At 42.2% G+C, this 21,015-nt stretch overlaps 1 protein-coding gene across 6 annotated transcripts in view; it reads left to right on the top strand.

The window, feature by feature from the left end:
* phldb1a (pleckstrin homology-like domain, family B, member 1a) overlaps window positions 1-21,015 on the top strand; it is an 88,238-nt gene that overhangs the window by 60,327 nt on the left and 6,896 nt on the right. For 4 of the 6 annotated variants that reach the window (XM_072669413.1, XM_072669330.1, XM_072669487.1 and 1 more), the window contains 9 exons: window positions 1,049-1,204; window positions 1,419-1,529; window positions 3,411-3,500; window positions 10,684-10,827; window positions 13,087-13,170; window positions 15,376-15,442; window positions 16,870-17,146; window positions 17,872-17,962; window positions 18,284-18,430. In XM_072669413.1, coding sequence (XP_072525514.1) covers window positions 1,049-1,204; window positions 1,419-1,529; window positions 3,411-3,500; window positions 10,684-10,827; window positions 13,087-13,170; window positions 15,376-15,442; window positions 16,870-17,146; window positions 17,872-17,962; window positions 18,284-18,430 — 1,167 coding nt within the window. The remainder of the gene's footprint in view (window positions 1-1,048; window positions 1,205-1,418; window positions 1,530-3,410; window positions 3,501-10,683; window positions 10,828-13,086; window positions 13,171-15,375; window positions 15,443-16,869; window positions 17,147-17,871; window positions 17,963-18,283; window positions 18,431-21,015) is intronic. The other 2 variants (XM_072669522.1, XM_072669597.1) reach the window with 2 other exon arrangements.

The following is a 21,015-nucleotide window of genomic DNA, read 5'->3' on the forward strand; positions in this document are numbered from 1 at the left end:
CGGGAGAACAGTCTCTGAGGTGAGTGGTGTGATGTTGACATCATAACATCTTCTATAGAATTGCTCAAAGAACCCTTTGAAGCACCTTTATTATTAAAGTACAGAGTGAAAAAAAACACAGAAGATGTGCTTTGCCTGTCTCACAACACCATCCGCCCCATCACATCTTGCACAGGAAAGCTGTATGATTATGGTACATATGGACATGTTGGCTGTTTTCTCTTCTCTTCACTTTCACTGGTTGTATTCTTTCCTGTGGAGGGTTTCTTCACTCTGTTCACTTAGTTGAGCACCTAGTCGTTTTTCTCAGTTCTTGCATGAAGGTCCTCTCCTCTTGTGCACCTAATCTGGATATGCCAGCAAATTCAGCTGCTTGCTTGCTTTGTATGTTTAACTAAACCACCTCACTAATCACTCAACTGATATTGCAAGGGGGTTCTGACTCTCAGCATTGGGTGTTAGATAGAATTTTGGATATATGATAAGCAATTACAGCAAGACACTAGGGTTTGTGTATTCAGTGTTGTTTATAAAAAAGCTAGTTTTTGTGCCGAGATAATTGGGCCAAATGTGAAAGCTGTTGAGTAGTTTTCTAAAGAATGAAAAGTCAGAGATTTACAGCCCTAATAGAAACACTAAGAAGCAATGAGCCTCATTCACCACTGTCTCCCTAACTTTCCTAAATTTGTTCTTGAGAAAATAATAAATCTTAATAATAAGTCTTAATAAAAAAGTCTACGTCAGATTCCTGATGTGTTTTTTAATCACAGAATTCTTGCATCCCATTGTCCTCGTCAATTGAACCTGAAATCCCAAATAAGAAAACATCTGTCAATGTCAGAATCCATGAAAACGGCATGAGTGGGTTTTAGAAGAAATTTCATCCTGAGAACGGTTGGTGAATGAGACCCAGTGTTAACAATACAGAGTGACCAGCGTGAGCTTGCCATTGAGGCTTCTTTTTTGTCCATCTGCCTGTTTGTCTTGTCCATCTGTCTGTCTGTCCCGCTGTCTGCGTCTGCTCTCGGTCTCCCCTGTCCGTCTGCAGAAAGCAGAGGCACTGGAGTCAGGCTCCAAGCGCTTTGAAGACTTGGAGTTCCGCCAGCTGGAGCGTGAGAGCAGCCTGGAGGAGGAGAAGGAGACGCTCAGCCGGCAGCTGCTGCAAGAGAAGGCCGAGTACCAGCGCAGCGTGGCAAAGAGGAAGGTATGGCCACTGATCCCAGGACAGTTTTTAATGGGACCCTCCCCCAGCAGGCCCTGTCCCATCATTACAAGCTGTTAACACTAACTGATAGCTGATAACACAGGGGCTGGTCTGGTGAAGATGGGACAGATTAAAGGTCATAATGGCATTTTGTGGTGGTTTAATTGCCTCCGTGAGAGCCATGCCTGAACCTGCATTACCCATAATCCCACAGGAGAAAATGGCAGCACTTGAGATTCAGGCCAATCAGCTGGGAGTGCAAGCGGCTCAGGACTGTGAGAGGATGGCTAAGGACCGGACCCTGGCACTGCAGATGCTGCATAAGGTGGGTTAGATCCACTAGTCATTCAGTCCCACTTTGTTCACACTGCAGATCAGCAATTCAGATCGGATCAGACCGTAATCTCGCATATCCACACCGGTTGCCATGGTAACGACAGGGCAGGGGCAGGCAGAACTTAGATGATATATGGCATTTATGAGGCTAGCTGTTGATGCATGCCTTTACTTCACAGTGTAACCAGCTCACACTAAATTTCACAACAGCACAGATCTGAAACAGAACTTAGTGTTGACTGACCTGAACAGCAGATACTGTTGGCCAATAGCCAATAACAGATGCCTAGCACTTTAAGTAATATTGAGAGGCCTAAAAGTTCAGATCTTTACTGAAGTGTTCACTGTAAAACTAGAGTAATTACAGTAAAACTACAGTAAGTATTTCCTAAATGTCTGTAAAAAGCTTCAGCTCCATGTTTATGTTTATAATGTGCCACAGAATTTGATGTAAATAACATCGGCTTTACAAGAATGATGTATGAAATTTGGTCTGACTGGTCCAACTTTGTGTCATGTCCAGAAATTTGATTTAAAGGTGCCACAGAATGCATTTATCGAATATTTTGTTGTCTTTGCAGAAAGTGTCACTGTCCTCTTGGTTTTCTCAGTATACAATTAGTTAGCAGAAAGGATTATAGCCGGGTTCGTGTTTTAGCCTCCACCTGCTTGCTTCCCTGGGTTTAGCTTACTTAAGTTTTACTGTGTAAAAAACTGTCCCTTCGGATGTGAGTTTAGCTCCAGTTTGTTTGTCAGCTTTCAAGGGAGTGAAGGTTTGAGGGAAGAAATGATGAAAGACAGCATTAGCATTAGCTTTTAGCCTAGCATGAATACCCACTTGCTTCCCTGGCTTTCAGTTCTGTGGACACTGGTACAGGAAAAGTTGCGGTCATGGGGCCTGGTTCATGTAGTAACCTGTGTATTCAGTCAAGGGGCAGTGTTGGCTTAGTGGTTAGAGGGCTATTGATGACAGGGTGGTGGGTTCGATACCCGGGCTCGGCAAGCTGCTGCTGTTGGGCCCTTGAGCAAGGCCCTTCACCCTCTCTGCTCCCCGGGCGCTGGAGTTGGCTGCCCACCGCTCTGAATGTATGTGTGCTCACTGCCCCTAGTTCACTAGTGTGTGTGTGTGTGTGTGTGTGTGTACCACAGATGTGTCAAATGCGGAGGACACATTTCACTGTACATAGTACAGTGACAAATACGTGCAAATACATTTCAGTACAGTGACAAATACATTTCACTGTACGTAGTACAGTGACAAATACGTGCACCTTACCTTAACCTTAGACAGTGAAGAAACAGTTTTGGGGTTTTGGAATTGGCGTTTTACAGCTCTGCTTTTGGTTATGCCAGATTTTGTTTTGTCGTGTCTGTGTACTGAACTCTCATTATTAAACTATTCCAAGCTAGATACAGTGCTCCATTCCTTAAATCAGATCTGTGTGTCTGAATCTCATTTGATTCATTGCATGCTCTGCATCTGCTTAAACGTCATCTAAGCGCCAGGTTTATCTCAACTATAGCTGGGCTGGTTTTAAATTTCCCAAAATGAATGGTCAGTTTTTGGTGTCAGTGTAATCCCCATTAATAAAACATCAACATTTCTGATATTCACAGCTGATAATCCTATTAGTCAAGAAAGCACGGTTCATTTGAAAGGATGGGAGTTGAATCAGACTCGTAGACTCAGTTATGTAAATGGTTTATGAAAATCCTAAAACTGTATCATTTACAAATATTGACATATCGGTCAGGCCCTAATCATGTTAGATGTTTCAGAATTGACATATTTGCATTTTATGCTGCTAAATAGACCTAAATAGAGACCTAACTCTAGACTCTAATTACCTCATTTTTATGACCCCTGTAGGAGAGGGAACGCTTGGCTGGCCTGGAAAAGAGATACCAGAGCTTGACTGGAGGGAAGACTTTCCCAAAGTCCTCCACCACCATGAAGGAGGTGAGAACACACTGCTGGCACCAGCCGAGTTCTTTATCCGTCACAGGCTACGGATCCAAGAATCTTGACTGCAGCGCTGTCTGATGATATTAAGCTCCTGTCACTCTTCACTGTCATTGATCTGACAGGCCCTCCTCTGTAGAGCAGAGTATATAGAACGGCTGCATGACTTGAGCTTGTTTTCTTCTCCAGCGTCATCAATATTCATGAGTTGCTGTTTGTTTGATAGCTGGGTGCTTTGTACTGGCTGTTGAAATACTCACCCTTATCTTGTGTACTTTTCGCTGTGCTACTGATATCTATAGGGATCCGCTTCACTCTGTCTCCGGGCAGCGATGTAAAAATTCAGTCTCGACTGTTGCCGTTGGCGATAAGCTCCATGGCAATGCCTCTCCGCTTGGCCATTAAATATGTAAAAGGAGTAGGGGAGCAGAATCATAAAGCGGGGCGGCTTCTAGAAATTTAACCGCGCCTTGACTTGTGTGAAAACGACCCCTGCCGTTCATTCCGACCTTGTGACTGATATTCAAAACAGGAGGTACTACATATCAGCGAGTCTGAGCTTTACAACGAAGTCCCCACCCAGCTTTGCCCACTTGCTGCTCCTAGCGTCCAAAGCTCCACCTCTCAGACCAGCACCGTCAGGCCTCAGGAGGTAAACGAGTGGCATGCCTCTGTTGTTTGGCCTTTAGAGCTGACCTGGGATGTTTTATTCTGCATTTATTATACAAGGACTGTGGTTGGGGGAGAAGTGTGATAAAGTCACAGCAAGTGCGATGATTGTGAAGTAACTAACTGCATGGTGCTTTACCACTGTTCCTCATGCATTCTAATTATGATTGAATGTGGTATTATATGTATTTCTATAGTAAAATTGTCTATTGAATCTAACCCTAAATCCTAACCCTAAATGGGTAAGGTTATGGTTAAGCTCAGGGTTGGGTGTAGTGTTACATTCAGTAGACAATCATTTACATTTATCTTAGAGTTCAGTTGCATTTAATAGACATTCAGCTGAATGTCAGGTGAGCATCTACGAGGTATCTACAATGGACCATCCAAGCTTAACATTGTGTATATATAAAGCAGATATGTCTGTTGCTGTTATTGTACAGGATACTTAAAGTAATAGTTTACACAAGTTTCCCTTTACCCAAATGTGCTCGGTACACTTAAACGACCAGTGTGAAAACTCTAGAGGGCCAGGCCCACAAAACATCAGGTTTCAGGGCTACATGGGGCTCGAGTCAGGCTCAGTTTTGGCTTTTTTAGGGTAAATTTAGTCATTTACTTTAGTCATTCCCAACTAGTTGGGACTCCTCTATTACACAATGCTATCAGTGCTGGGAGGGTGAAGGCTAGTGTGAGCTTCCTTTAAGCCACATGAAGCCAGCTAGCACATCTTTTTTAACTCCTAACTGCCAATTTTGTTATGTCAGCGTGTGCACACAATCCCTCCCTCACACTCGCTCTCTCTCTTTATGTCTGGCTCTTTCTCCTTTCTCCCACGCTCTCTCATGACATCATAGTCTATAGCTGCGTTCAGAGAAGTGGGTTTAGATTTCAAGTCGACCAGCACCAGTCAAGCCTGATCCAATCAGGTCTCAAACTTACAAGTGTGGGCCGGGCTTGGGCTTCAATTCTATGCCCATGCAGACCTCTACTGGAGATATAAGGCTATTGTAGCCAAACTGTAACTGAGTCTTATACCGTACCAGTCATCTCAATGTCTCAATAAGTAGTCAAAGGTATAGACAGAAATCCGGCAGTGAAATGGGTTCTAGCACTGATTTTAGCAATAGAAAGTATCTTTGTCAGTATATCATGGTTAGAAACCACATGAGTAAGACTTTGGGAATACTTAACAACTTAACACAGTTTACTTTAAGTGTGTGATGATAGAGACAATAAGTTTCTTTTACTTAGAAAGAACAACAGACTTCTAGTTCCAGTGCAAAACTAAGTGAGCAAACATGTGGGCTGACTTGAGTAGGGGGAAAAGTTTGCGTTTAAGGTAAAACTATCACTTTAATGAGTGTATTAATGAAACTGTTGTCTTGGCTTATTTGATTAACTTGCTTTTAACTGTTTAATGCAACTGACCCCTATTTGTAGCTCAATGTGGAGCCTGATAATAGTGTGAATTAGTCAGATTCAGTGGGCGTTGGCCTTGATCCTGCATGTTTCAAGCTGTGTGAGATTGTTGCTTACTTGCTTACTCAGATTTTATATAGACTAGGGATGTCACAAATACTAGTAATTTGATAGCCGGTACCAATACCATTGAAATTCTATGATTCTTGCAACCATTTTGATACCAGGACACAAAACAAAACAATGTGTCATGGCAGGTTAGGCCAGACACAGAGGGACGAACACTCGCAGAGATGGGTCCAATGCAAGTAGTTTAATAACACAACTCAAGAAAATACACGGGGGCAAAATAAAGCAAACCAAGCAGCAGCTACAGGGCACAAAGGCGAACACAACACAAACTTGACAGACAAGAGGACGAAAACAAATAGACCTGAGACTGTGGGTTTAGCTGGGGTACTAGGCAAGAACGGCTAGGCCGACCAAACCTGGCACTGCTGCGTGAGCGTGGGTCGCCTAGCTGGAACGAGAGTCGTGGTTATATCTTGGTAGCGAGCAAGCGAGCCTCGCTGAATCCTTGAATGGCCGGGTGGCCTGCTCGGGCAACCTCAAGGTTCCAAACAATGCAATTCTCGGCCTCGAACTAAGCGGCGAAGCTCCGTAAGTACCCCCAGCCTCAGGTAAAACACATGAACATGAAACAAGACACTGAACCAACACAATGACCCAAAAATGAACCAAACGAGGAGGAAGTCCTTATTTGGGCCTGTGGGCGGGCATGTAGTCATTAGATATTTAAAACAAACAACACTTACTCAGTCTGTTTCTGGCACAGAATGTCCAGAGTGGTGCCCAGCCTGGACCTTAAAAACACTCAAGTTAATTGGTTAATTAGAACAGGAAGAGCACTGACCTGGTTCCTAGGATCAAGTCCAGTATTGGCTGATAAACGTGAAGTGCCATCTAGTGATCATCGTCTGTCAGTAACAGCTTTCTTGTCTAAAACTCTGCTGTTTTGACCTCTGAACTGAACAGAGCTATAAGTGGGTGAAACTACTAGTAGGTAGTCACAGAGGTATTTGGTATTCACATAGCTATTCACATGTTGTTGTTATGGTTACTTTGCTTTTTATTTAGCTCCCCTACACACATGGGCGTATTATGCTGACCCCATCAGTTCCAGAGAAATCACAATCTCACGGATCTATGACAGCTACTGTAGTTTCAGTTCCTTTTGGTACGATTTAAAACAAGTACCGTCACGTTTTAAAACATTTGCTATAGACTTGGTACCGAAGTATCAACCTCATGACATCCCTAATAAAAAACGTGGGAGTGGCTTCTAGGAATGTGGAATGTGATTATACGGTGTATCGTGCAAATGTGTAGTGTTGTGGGCTGGGTTGTGATGATGTACTGTATACATTGCTTTGGTTTTGGGATGAATTACTAAATGTGTGTAATTAGGACTGGGCATTATGACGGTATTTTATCGTATTGTGATATATTTTCTATTGTAATACACAATATGCTTGTGCATGTGTGTGTGTGTGTGTGTGTGTGTGTGCATGCACTGATGTATTGGCTGTTCTCTGACAGTAGGTTTAGTAGTCTATATTAGTTGTGATGTTGAACTAGTGTGGTTTTTCCTGAGAGAGTGAATGGATTTCGTACTGTGTGCTTGTGTTCAGGAGTACCTCAAACTTTCCGATGTATTTAAGATGTATGGCAGTGGTTCCATTCCAGCCCCAGCCCCAGCCCCAGCCCCAGCCCCAGCCATCTCCCCTGCCCCTACCACTCTCTGCCTTCCTCCTTCTTTCATGCCAGATACCCCTCGTGAGGTATGAGTATACAGCTTGCTTTCTCTTTTCTTTGCAATTTCCCATTCATCTTTTCTACAGTACTGGTCAAAAGTTTGGACACATCTGATTGCATTAATAATAGTCAGCACATTTTGACTGATAGCGATTTTACTTTAACATAAAAGGAGAATGGCATCTGTGTTGTTGCCACTTAATTTCCCAGAGTGTATGTAACTTTGGTGGAGCTGCACGAGACTTCTTGTGAGAACTGCATTACACTTCGTAAACCAAATCATATTTGTGACATTGCTGTAAAAGTGTTTTACACTCCAAAACTATTGTGGGAGCCCAGGAAAGCCCAGGAAAGCTCAGGCATAAAGAATACCACTTCTTATATAAGGCTGCTTGGTAAATGTTATTTGTAATGCACTTATTACAAAGACAAATGGTTGTAAACACCATGCTTAGTTGGCTAAAATGTTTTGTACAGTGCTGCATTTGTATGAACACTGATCAGCCATAACATACCACCGACAGATAAAGTGAAAAGCTTACATTGTCTTTACCTACAGTTATTAAGGCAATGTGTTAAAAGTTGAAAAAATGGGCAACGCATAAGATTCTGCATCTCAAATTGTGATGACCATCTCCAAAACACCAAGCAGGTCTTATTCAAAAAGGGCTCCAAAAAGGACATACAGTGAACCAGCAGCCACCATGGGTCATGGGCACCTAAGGCTTATTGATGTGATCCATGGAGGCCCTACCTCACAGGACGTAAAGGATCTGATGCTAACTTGGTGTCTTGGTCTTGTGGAGTTATGTGGTGCCTCAAATGGTCAGATCAGTTGTGCCGGCAGAAAGGGGAGACTTCCTTAAAGGGGAAGCAGGTGGTGCTAATGCTATGGCTGATTGGTGAATATAGGCAGGATTGTTCCGCAGCCAGTTAAATCTCTATATCTCCATAAGTTCTTCAAGCCTGACGGGCATCCTCAAAGGGTCCTCAGGAAGCTGCTTAAAGTTTGATTTGATTTGTTAAACACTAGTGAAGCCTTCACTACAGTTCCAGAATAGTTCAAATAAGGAATAAGGGTTTGTTTAATATAGAACCATGCCTGAAGAACCATTATGACTAAATAGTTCTTTGCTTGGCTAAATGGTTCTTCCTATAGAATGAACCTTTCTTGTATATTATTCTTAAAATATGGAACCAGAAGGAGCCAGACTGTTGTCACTAGTCAGTCAGTATTGTTCTAAATACAACCGTTTTGTTCAGAGTGTAGCTGTGTCCAAACTTTTAATTTCTTTAGTTTTCTTTGTTACACCTCTTATTGTCACATCCTCCTTAGTTTACTATTGTTCCTTTATCATGTATTAAGTCTCAGACTGTCATTAATTTCTCAGTTGTTTCTTTCTCTCTCTCTCTCTCTCTCTCTGCCCATTTATCTATCATTATATTTGCTATTGTCTCTTCTGTCATTAGACTTTTGTCCATCCCTGTGTGTATTTCTTTAAATAGTTTCCTTCTGTTTAGCCTGCTTTTACAACTAAAAACTTCTTCACCACATTTTTCCCTATGTGCACATGTATGTGTGTGTGTGTGTGTCTGTGTGTGTGTATGATGCTTTGTGCAAAGGACTACGTGACAGTTAGTCAATTAAACCAGATCTTTGGGATGCACAAGGCTGGTCCTTCCCAAGCTGCTCCTGTCCAATCATTCCAAGCTTTTGTAGTTGACCCCGCCATCTCTAGTCACACTTCAGAGTGTGACCCTGTCCAGTCTCCCTTTTCTGAGGTGTGTGTTTCTTTCATGTTGTTTTTCATATGGCTTTTTCGTGAGGTTTTCATGAGCAATTCCTCTGTCACTAGCCATCTAAAATTCTGATGTACCATTATATTGCTATTATAAATGGTTCTACTATTAAAAATAAAGATAGAAAATACACATATACATATGGGAGAAATGTACTGAGTGTGATTATGTTGGGGGGTCATGGGGAGTGAAAATGCACTGATGCATTAGTGATGCATGGCTGTGAAAGTGAAAGTAGTGATTCTATTGCAGCAGTTTTGAGATCAGATTCATTTGTAGTAATATTATAGTATTCCCTATTTTTTATGTCAACAGAATACAGTCTGGTTATTTTCAAACATATACACTCACCAAGCACTTTATTAGGAAGGCTATACTAATGATGGGTGAAGCCTCCCTTTGCTCTCAAAACACCCTCAATTCTTCATGGACTTCGGATTCCGCAGGATGTTGGAAACATTCCTTTGAGATTCCGGTTCATGTTGACATGATTACATCATGCAATTTCTGCAGATTTTAAGTCTCCTGTTTTATCACATCCTGAAAGTGTTCTACTGGATTCAGATCTGATGACTGGGAGGACCACTGAAGAACGCTGAACTCGTTGTCATGTTCATGAAACCAGTTTGAGACAAGCTTTTCTTTGTGGCATGGTGCATTATCAGCAGTAATACTCAAATAGGCTGTGGCATTCAAACAAGGATTGATTGGTATTAAAGAAAACATTCCCCACACATTACACCACCTCCACCAGACTGGACTGTACCAGGCAAGTTGGGTCCATGGATTTGTGCTGTTGGCATTAAATTCTGACCCTACCATCTATGTGCTTTAGTAAAAATCAAGATTCATCAGACCAGGCGACTTTTTCAGTCTTCATCTGTCCAGTTTTGGTGAGCCTGTGCCCTCTGCGGCCTCAGCTTTCTGTACTTGGCTGACAGAAGTCAGATGCTGTTCTGCTTATAAGAGTGGTAATCATGAGAGTTACCATAGCCCTTATATAAGCTCGGACCAGTCTGGCCATGTCATGTTCAAAACACAGGGATCACATTTTTTCCTCCTATATGATGGCTGATGTGGACATTACCTGATGCTAAAGGCCCACATCTACATAATTTCAGACATTGCACTGCTGCCACACAATTGGCTGATAATAGATAATTGCATAAATGAGTAAGTAGGTGTGCAGGTGTTCCTAATAAGTGTTTGGTGAGTGTAAAAGTACCATTTAGTGGATTTCAAAAATAATCCTGAATCCAAAGTGATCAAAGCAAGCTAAGGTAAAAGAGATTTAATGATCTGTTGAACAGAATCAGAGAGCTCAAACCCTAATGAGGCAGATCAGTTCTGAATTGATTTCGTTCTCTTATCTGTACCTGTTTTCTCCTCTGAAATGATGGCTGCATCTATTCAATCACTTTACTTTCCTCCCCCTCTCTGCTGCTGCCCTTCCTTTCTGTGCCACGCTTGTAAGGCCCAGGCCGAGCGGAGCAGGCCTCAGCCCACCAGGCTGGATTTAGAGCGCTGGTACCAAGACATCATGGCTGCTGGGGAGCCCAGCCATGCTTGTCCTCCTCCTCTGCCAGCTAAGTCTTTCTCCACACGCAGGCCCACACAGGTAAACTCTGCTGCTGCTGCTTTTCTTCCCTGTGCCTTGCTTTATTTTCATGTCCATCCTTACACGCTCTGTCCCTTCCTGGCATTGCACAAGTGTTATCGTGCACTAACAGCTTGGAGAGTGTCATTTTGTGTTATGTTAAACACAGAGATGACGTGTTCGGATAATTAAGGTTGTTATCAAGCAGGTAGGAGAGGAAAACACTTATGGCTGGATATAAGAAACAAAAAGCACAGACTAACATGTGCTTCAGTTATAAGTAAGCTTGTATAAAATGCCTACTTTTAATCCTTTGAGCAGTCACAACATTCTGTACACTCCCCTTGCCCTAAGGGTCACTAATGATCCCAAGACAATCTATGTACCCTGGTGGTGTACAGCTTTTAGGGAAGTATGACCAAAGGCCATTTTTCACTATTTTGAATGTTGGGGTCACTCTCGGAAGTCATTCAATTTCAAGCTGAAAAAATAATTTAAAATGTTCTGCTGTTAAACACAGTGGTGGTACATTTATGACCATTAAGACAAGGGTTGAATAAAACTAAGAGTCTGTTTACACCTGACATTACGTTCATTTCATATTTCGGTAGTATCTGAATCTACTCTGACTGGATTTCATTTATACCTACACTAAAATGCAGCTCCAGTGTGAACGTGTGACTGAATGAGATCTGATTTTACCGTTACTCATAAAAAGCACATCAACACATACAAAGTAGTGCTGGGCGGTATGACTGTACATGGTGTGTAGCGCTTAAAATTTGTCCTACGGTCTATGTTTCTTACATAATGTAATTGCGCGGTTCACAACACACGCACATAACTAAACAGAAAGACATTTAGCGCTGCATAAACTGAACGCATCACAGTCAGCCTGAATGCTTTGTACTGACGTGTTGCTAGCGACAGTAGGTTAGCACCAGAGAGCACACACAATTACTGTGCAAGGACTTCAGGGCGGCTTTCATGTCCGTCTAATTTAAAATAAAGCCACTGCAAGTTACTGTCAGTTAACTCATGACTACGGGATTGGAGGAGAGGTCGTTAACCAGTGGCTCTGAGAGACAGTAACGAGAGCCGTGTTCAGCCACACCGTTTCTTTCTAAAATTCAGTTTATAAACCTTCAAAAGATGTGCTTTAAAGATTAAAAGAATTTATCTGTACTTTAATTGAACTAGTAACCTTCGTGTTCGTGGTTTTGCTATGATGCAGTTTGCACAGCTTACATTCTGCAGCTGTTTCATGCAGATTAATTAATGTGTAATATATATGTGTAATTTTGTGGAGCCAAGCAAACTTGTTAATCCTCAAAGCCTTTATTATATACATATATATTTTATATTTAAGATAATATTTTAATAATATAAGAATATATATTTTTGATGTGTAATAAATGTATAATATTATTGTATTTAATATTATTTTTATATTTAATATTCTTTGAAATCCTATATACGTTCCAGTCATGAAAACAAAAAAAATACAGGGAAACATAGTGTCATAATTTTAAAAAATACTGTGATAAACATTTTTGGCCATACTTCCCAGCCCTAATACATAGTTTCTAGCTTATTTTCTATGACCGCCAGTTTCTCATCAAGGTGGTCTGGCGTTGGGAAATTATGACGAATGGCAGTAGTTTCAGAACACTGTGAAACAATACATGGTTCACACATTCTCGTAACAGCTCCATCGGAAATGCAAACCACATGAAATGAAACCACAAGGGAACGTTCTGTGTAATACTGCCAGCTGTGGTTGATCATCTACTAATATGAGCGCACTCATAAACACACACACACAAAGTGAAAGAGAGCGAAAGAACAGGACTTATAACAGAATGACTACTTGTATTAACTGTGTTCTGACTCAGAAAGCGCAATCCGTTTACACTTGAGTTAAATGCGGAGGTCTATCTCCAAATGTGGTTTTAATGATCTGATCATTATGCGATCACAATGTGCTCTGGATATGTTTACATCTGGCTTTTCATGCAGACAAGTGAAATCCAGATTTGATAAGATCACCTTGCGAACCGCATGTTAGTGGCAGGTGTAAACAGGCTCTAAAAGGAACTAAAAACTTGAAGACTAGGTTTGTGTATTATTCCGTATGTGTCATCTGTAGTTAAATACTAGCAAGTGACTGAGCTTTTGAGGGTGTCATTTTGTTGTCTGTGCTGTTGTGCTCCGTGTTGTTGCAGGTCTGTATGTTGTAGTACTTATGTCTGACTAAATTTCTCATCACTGTGTTCTCAGATGTACAGGTGTAAGCAAGACGGAGGGACTGGTCAGACTAATGGTTCCAACCCTTCTACACCAGGCAGAAACACCCCGACTAAGGTGACACACATAACCTGTAGCACTTCGCTTTACTTGTTTTTTTTTTTACTTCTGTTGACTTGCATAAGCATCACTACCCTTGGGAATCATGTGTAATTGGACCATTGTCTAATTGAGTCAATAATCAGCAATAGAATAACAATAGAATAGGACTCTATTAACCTCAGATAAACATGAACCTTTTGGCACCATGCTTAATGCCTGGTGTGGGCTAGAGGGGTATAAAGACCCCCCCCCCCCCCCCAGTATTGAGCTGTGGAGCAGTGGAACTGTGTTCTCTGGAATGATGGTTGGTGCTCCATTCAATACTTTTGAGATGTGCTTGGGATGAGGTGGGTTGGTGATCATACATCAGCCTAACCTCATTCACGCTTTTGTCGCTGAATGCAATCAAATCCCCACAGCAGTGCTCCAAAATCTAGAAGAAAGCCTTCCCTACAGTAGAGACTCTGGTCATGGTGCCAGTAGGTTCATGTTTATCTGCTCCAGAAAGTCCTATTCTATGGACTTCTCTACAAGGACTAAACAAGCTGTGTGAGTGTCATCAATGGGTGCCACATTAAATTAGTTGAATGCATTCATTTGAAGGGGTGTCCACAAACATTTGGACATATAGTATATATCGATTGTAGGTGTTTATTTAGTGTTTGAGCTACTATTACACATGATACTTACACATGTTCCTAAGAGAGACTTTAGTGAATACAGAAAAATTGCAAGTGATCTCAGTTTGAAACAACTACCATTTCATCAATCTTGCAGCAATAGGTTTTGGCTGTAATCCCAGTATTAAATTGATAATAATAATAATAATAATAATAATAATAATAATAATTGACTTGCCCATATACTGTGCACTCCCAAATAAAGGTTGATTCAAAATATCTATACTCTTTTATTGTCAATAAACTAAGTACCCACGCCACAAAATCAGACTGAGATCAGGTTAAAGTGATAGGAATAGTAAAGTGTACATCAGTACAGAGTTTTATCTGGTCAAATTATTTACACTTACATGACATTTTGCTGACGCTTTTATCCATCCAGAGCAACCTACACTTGAATCATGTTTGTTGGTGGTTGGGGGTTCGAATGAGTGACTATGCTGTGCTACACATATAAGAGACTCTTAACCCTACATTGGCCCACCTCTGTAATACGAGTAACCTCTTAAGTCGCTCTGGATGAACGTCAACTAAAGGCCATAAGTGTAAATGTCCTGCAGGTAGGCCAGTGTAGCGTTAGGAGTCAGCTAACAACTCCTATTGGTGTAGTGTAATGTGTGGTGTGCTTGCCAGGCTGGGGAATCAATCCCTAGTCTGCCATGGGAAAGACAGTGTTGTTATCCACCTCACCACACCAACTAAATCCAAACAAGTACTTCAAAACTCAGCTGAGGGCTCTTAACATTGCACCAGGACACTAACTAAAAACTTGCCAAAACATACTGTGGATATTTTCAGGACCTAAAAAGTGATGTTCTTGACTGGCCAAGTCAATCACTTAAGCTGAGCCCCACTGGGTACGCATTTCACTGGCTGAAGACAAGGCCGAAGACAAAAAGCTCTCGAAACAAGCAGGAAGTGAAAATGGCTGCATTTACAGACCTGGTAGAAAATCACCAGGGAAGATCCTCAGCGTCTGGTGATGTCTGAGGATTGCAGAATTCAGGCAGTTATTGACTGCATTGCATTTGCAACCAAGGACCAAACATGACAGCTGTATTTATGTTAGATTGTTCAGTTACTTATGGATCCCTGATGGGATGTATATGGAAATATTTTGGGATTCCTGTAGGGTTCACCATGTTTACATGTAAATACCCGTGATTTCAAGCTGACGGTTCTTACATTCACCTCCTAGTTACTGTTGCATTTGAAAACCAGTGTGCTGGAATATGAAGCCAAAGCAACAAATATTGTGTCACTGTCCAATTACGCACAGACTGCACTGTTTCCTCTAATGATATTACCTCCATTTTTGGTCAATGATTTTGTCATGATCGTTACAGATGCTGTGTTTTGCAGCGTCCAACCTGTCATAGTTGTCTACTATAAATTTTTGCAGTGCCATGTTATGACAGCTGTTGGCTCAATCTGTGGCAGCCAACATCCTATAATGGTCAGCCTTGTCATTGTAGATGTTTCACTTCAAATTATATGTGTAGAATTATCGTTCATTACTGCCCTGTTCCTAAATCTTCAGAGTCTGCCAGACCTGTCGACCTCGCATCTTGACACAGATACCAAGAGACTCGGCCTGGAAGGCAAAGGTAAAACAGCTCGCCAGTCACAGTCACATGTCCTCATTTTTGCAAATATTATGGAAACAGCACAGGAAAAATTGCATTCTTAGAGGGTTTATCAAATGATGCTGTTAAGCTGTTAATTCTGTTAATTTTGTTCTACTATGACTGCCATAGAAAGAACAATGGGCCTCATCCACCAACCGTTATGCAGTTCTGACATTCACAAGTGTTTTCTTACTTGGGATTTGTTTAGTTTACTAGGACAATGGGATCCATCATCATAAGAGCAGAGCTATGAGCTATAAGAGCAGTTCTGTGGTTTGAAAACACATAGTGAGACTGGCGTAGACTTTTCTCATTAATTTGACGGAACTTCAGGAAATTCTTAGAAAGATATTGGAGAATGAGGCTAATTGTTGTAATGCACAAGAAAACCACATAAACATAAATCATTAGTCCTCTCAACTTACATTTGCTCCTTTTTGCCCCAGCTAACTGATGTTTACTCCACCTTGAGTTCACATCTCTTTCTCTCTGTCTCTCGCTATCTCTCTCTCTCTCTCTTGCTCGCTCACTTGCTTGCTCACTCTAATCCCCCCCCTCACACACTCCCTCTCCTTTTTTATCTCTCCCCCAAGCTTGCACACATGCTCTCTCACTCACTCTCTCTCTCTCATTCACTCACTGTGCCACACTATACACACAAAGACACACACACACACCCCGTCTCTCTTTCTTCCAGGTGTACCCTGCTGCACCTGCCTTTTTTGTCCTTAGGTTTCCAGCTACTCAAATCAGGATCAATATTAATTGTCTCCAGTCTCCTTTTTCAAAGTTGCCCAAAAAAAAACAGACCTCACAACCTGACAGTTCACAAAGGTAGTGGGTGGACCTACTCAGATAGGGGGCAGTATAATGCTAACAAGACGGATGTAGGATGCCGGTTCGAATCTGATATAAAAATTAATGTGAGTTTTTCATAATAGCTGCATCCAAGTGGGTTCAAAGTCTGATTTCTTACAGAACATCGGAGTGTAATGGGACTAGCTGTTTACTACAGTTTAGATATTGTTTAGGGGCTTTTTTTGTTTCATCATTCATTAATCAATCATTTACATCATAATTAAATTGACAGCCCCTTTAACATTGGCTTTTGGGTACTGTTTGGACCATTTCTGCCTGTTCATGTGTCGTATAATGGTTCACACAAAGTAAAAGGCAGCTGACGTTTTCTAACAATGCAAGAAAACAAAAACATTTCTCATGACTGCGACATTTCTGTATCTCATTATGCCGGTTAATTACTGCCTGTGTGCGTAAAGGCTGAAGGCTGTAGAAGCTGTTTTGTACAATGAAATTGAAAGAGAGCTTCAAGTACACAAGGTACACCCAGGTACTTTGCATTCGTTCTCCTGTCAAGCTTCACCTGCTCTCTGCGCGTGTCTCCCCAGGGCTCCAAACATCTGACGACTCCAGAATCCGCCCCTTGGATCTGAAACAGAGGCTTGAAATGGAGCCCCAGTTCCACTGGGGGGCGCCGCAGGGCTCTCACTCCCAGCTCAACGGCCCTTACCCTTCCCCGGGAGCTCCCATCGTGCACCACTCCATCCTGCACCACCAGACGCCATCGGCAGGCGGCCCCGCGTATGACACTCTGAGTCTAGAAAGCTCAGACAGCGTGGAGACCAGTGTATCCACTGGCAACAACTCCGCCTGTTCACCCGAAAGGTGAGAGACAGTTTCCATGGGAACCTTGGTCTGCCTCTGTTCCCCTGACAACGGGTCATCCTGCCCAATTTCCCCTTAAATGTGTGTGTGTGTGTGTGTGTGTGTATTTTTTTTGTATTATTTTTTTTGTGGTCCTCTCCTTTTGAAAAGTTGCCCAGCCTGTTGCCATGACAACCCTCAACCATGCAAGAGACAAGAGATTCCTTACCTGTTCAGAGTTGTGTCTTGTCCCGAGGCAGAACAAGGGTAGACTGTCATATTATGTATTCCCCGTAGTAGGGGAGGATTCGAGTATTTTGTCAGCCGTGAGAGGATGTTCTCTTGATGCCAGCCTCCTTTTTGCCCAATTCTAGTAGTTAGATTCGGAGCTCAGAAAAAGGTTTTTGGCTCCTTTACTTGCCAATGTTTTCATCCCCCTTTGATGTTTTAATACGTTGGAACTACAGCCCCTGGGTCCCGACCTACGGTCAGCTTGCCTCTTTCTGTTTGAGACAGTAAAACAGACTTAAACAAACACTAGCTCTTAGGTCAAACATGCTGCATTGACCGCTCCTGGCAGAATGAGTTGTACTGAGGCCAAACATCCAGTTTGAAACAAGCTCTTCCAGGAGTCCGACATCATCTGTCTAGCAGACGCTCGGTTTGGAATGAAAGAAATGTTCGCTTAGATCCAGCTTTGACCTCCTGTACTAACAGTGCATCGGCTGGATGTGTTTGTGTCTCAGTGGCAGCGGCCTGGCCGGGCTGAGGCTGGAGGAGATGGAGAAGATGCTGAAGGAGGCTCAGCAGGAAAAGGCCCGACTGGTTGAGAGTCGTGTGAGTCCCATTAAACTTTAATTGTCTGTGAAATATAATCTCTCTCATGAATCTTAAAGCAGAGCCTCAAATCCCTCTGCCTCCGCCGCATTGAAGATTGTTTCTTACCTAGAAAGGGTGACTGACATGAAAGACAGACTCTTAACAAGTTCTCCTACAGTAATACATATATTGACATTCTCCTGCGGAATTATTTTTTCATACATCCCCAGTCACTTCTCACTTGTGTGCTTTGGCAAATGTATTTTTTCTCCTCCGTTTCATCTCCTCACTATTAGTTCAATGCCCTTCTCTCTCGCTCTCACTCTCTCTCTCTCTCAGGAGAGGGAGGTGCAGGCTCGGAGGCAGCTGCTGGAGGAGGAGAGGAGGAGGCGGGAGGAGGTGGAGAGGAGGCTGCAGGACGAGACCACGCACCGACAGAGGCTAGTGGACGAGGAGGTCAAGATGAGGGAGAAGCACTGTTCTCAGGTCAGCGCAGGGCTATGATGAAAGAGTACCAGCTGCTTGGGGTTCAACTGCACGCTCAGAGTGCAGCCTCGCCTGAGCGTTCATTCACAAATAAAGCACCAGGGGGGGAGGTTTGCTCTTTTAGTGTTCAGGTTATTAGGGTTTGTCTAGTTTGTCAGGAAGCTTATACAGAATTATTTATCTCAGTTAAAGAGTTAGCGACTAATATCCATCTGCAGTCCCTGGACAGACGGACACAAAAAACAACTAGCCTTTAAACAACTAAACTAAGAAATGTGTTGTCGCTGTGCTGCAAAAACATTTATTATTACCACTTTTTGACATAATGTGAGTCTGGCATGGACCACAAATGTTGAAAGAATGGACTAACAGAATTTTGGACCAACAGAAATGTTCCAAATTAAGTTGGAATACACTCTGTTACATGGACTTCCTTTAAAAAAATATATTTTGTTAAGTTGCTGTTTTAGAGACAAAAGGCTTTTGTGTGACAGCAAAGATGCTGTATTTTAAAATGTCTATACAGCAATATGAGATTACATTAGCACCACTTCATCTACAGTGGCATCTGTCAACAGTTCTTGAAGGTGATGTGTCAAAAAGGAGGAAGAATGGGCTAGCATAAGGATGAGCCACTTTGACAAGGGCTAGAATGATGGCTAGATTACATCCCCAATACATTCTGGTGGTTCAGAGATGCAGTGGTCACTATCTACCAAAAGGGCTCAAAGAAAAATGACAGAAGGACAGACAGATACTTTATTTATTCAGAAGGAAATGTAGCAGCCAATAATACAATACAATATTTACAATAATAACAATAAATAAATGCAAAAATATGCATGAAAGTACAACCAGTGAATTGGCAACAGGGTTATGGGCACAATGATGCATATTGATGTTATCCATGAAGGCTCCACCTCACAACCTACAGGTCTTAAAGGACTAATGCTAATGTTTTGGTCTCGTGGAGTCCGTGGTCAGATATGTTGTGGCAGCACAAAGAGACCTACTCAGTATTAAGCAGGTGATGTTAATGTTATGGCTAATCTGTGTATGACAAAAAATGAATATAAATGAAAGTGTCCATCCAACCTTGTAAGAGATTTTTAAAGCATTATTAGCAAACTAATCTTCCATCGTTGGTGTCACTCAAAAACATCTTTTTTATAGTGTTTAAAAATGAAATGCACCAAAATGATGCAGAATACTTTTTTGGAGACACAAGGTTTTTGTGTGACAGTAATGATATACAGTGGGGAAAAAAAAGTATTTAGTCAGTCACCAATTGTGCAAGTTTCCCTACTTAAAAAGATGAGAGTGGCCTGTAATTGACATCATAGGTAGACTTCAACTATGAGAGACAAAATGAGAAAAAAAATCTGAAAATCACATGGTCTGATTTTTTAAAGAATTTATTTGCAATTAATTGAGGAAAATAAGTATTTGGTCAATAACAAAAGTTCATCTCAATGCTTTGTTATATATCCTTTGTTGGCAATGACAGAGGTCAAACGTTTTCTGTAAGTCTTCACAAGGTCGGCACACACCGTTGCTGGTATGTTGGCCCATTCCTCTATGCAGATCTCCTCTAGAGCAGTGATGTTTTGGGGCTGTCGGCGGGCAACACTGACTTACAACTCCCTCCAAAGGTTTTCTATGGGGTTGAGATCTGGAGACTGGCTAGGCCACTCCAGGACCTTGAAATGCTTCTTACGAAGCCACTCCTTTGTTGCCCTGGCAGTGTGCTTGGGATCATTGTCATGCTGAAAGACCCAGCCACATTTCATCTGCAATGCCCTTGCTGATGGAAGGAGGTTTGCACTCAAAATCTCACAATACATGACCCCATTCATTCTTTCATGTACACAGACCAGTCGTCCTAGTCCCTTTGCAGAGAAACAGCCCCAAAGCATGATGTTGCCACCCCCATGCTTCACAGTTGGTATGGTGTTCTTTGGATGCAACTCAGAATTCATTCTCCTTCAAACACAACGAGTTGTGTTTGTACCAAACAGTTCTACTTTGGTTTCATCTGACCATAAGACATTCTCCCAATACTCTTCCGGAACATCCAAATGCTCTCTAGTAAACTTCAGACGCGCCCGGATATGTACTGGCTTAAGCAGGGGAACACGTCTGGCACTGCAAGATCGGAGTCCCTGGCGGCGTAGTGTGTTACTGATGATAGCCTTTGTAACGTTGGTCCCAGCTTTCTGCAGGTCATTCACTAGGTCCCCCCGTGTGGTTCTGGGATTTTTGCTCACCGTTCTTGTGATCATTTTGACCCCACGGGCTGAGATCTTGCGTGGAGCCCCTGATCGAGGGAGATTAGCAGTGGTCTTGTAGGTCTCCCATTTTCTGATTATTGCTCCCACAGTAGATTTCTTCACACCAAGCTGCTTGCCTATTTCAGATTCAGTCTTCCCAGCCTGGTGCGGGTCTACAATTTTGTTTCTGGTGTCCTTCGACAGCTCTTTGGTCTTCACCATAGTGGAATTTGGAGTGTGACTGTTTGGGGTTGTGGGCAGGTGTCTATTATACAGGTAATGAGTGGAGGACAGAGAAGCCTCTTAAAGAAGAAG

This window comes from Salminus brasiliensis, chromosome 1 (assembly GCF_030463535.1).
Source record: "Salminus brasiliensis chromosome 1, fSalBra1.hap2, whole genome shotgun sequence".
NCBI classification, from domain to species: domain Eukaryota; kingdom Metazoa; phylum Chordata; class Actinopteri; order Characiformes; family Bryconidae; genus Salminus; species Salminus brasiliensis.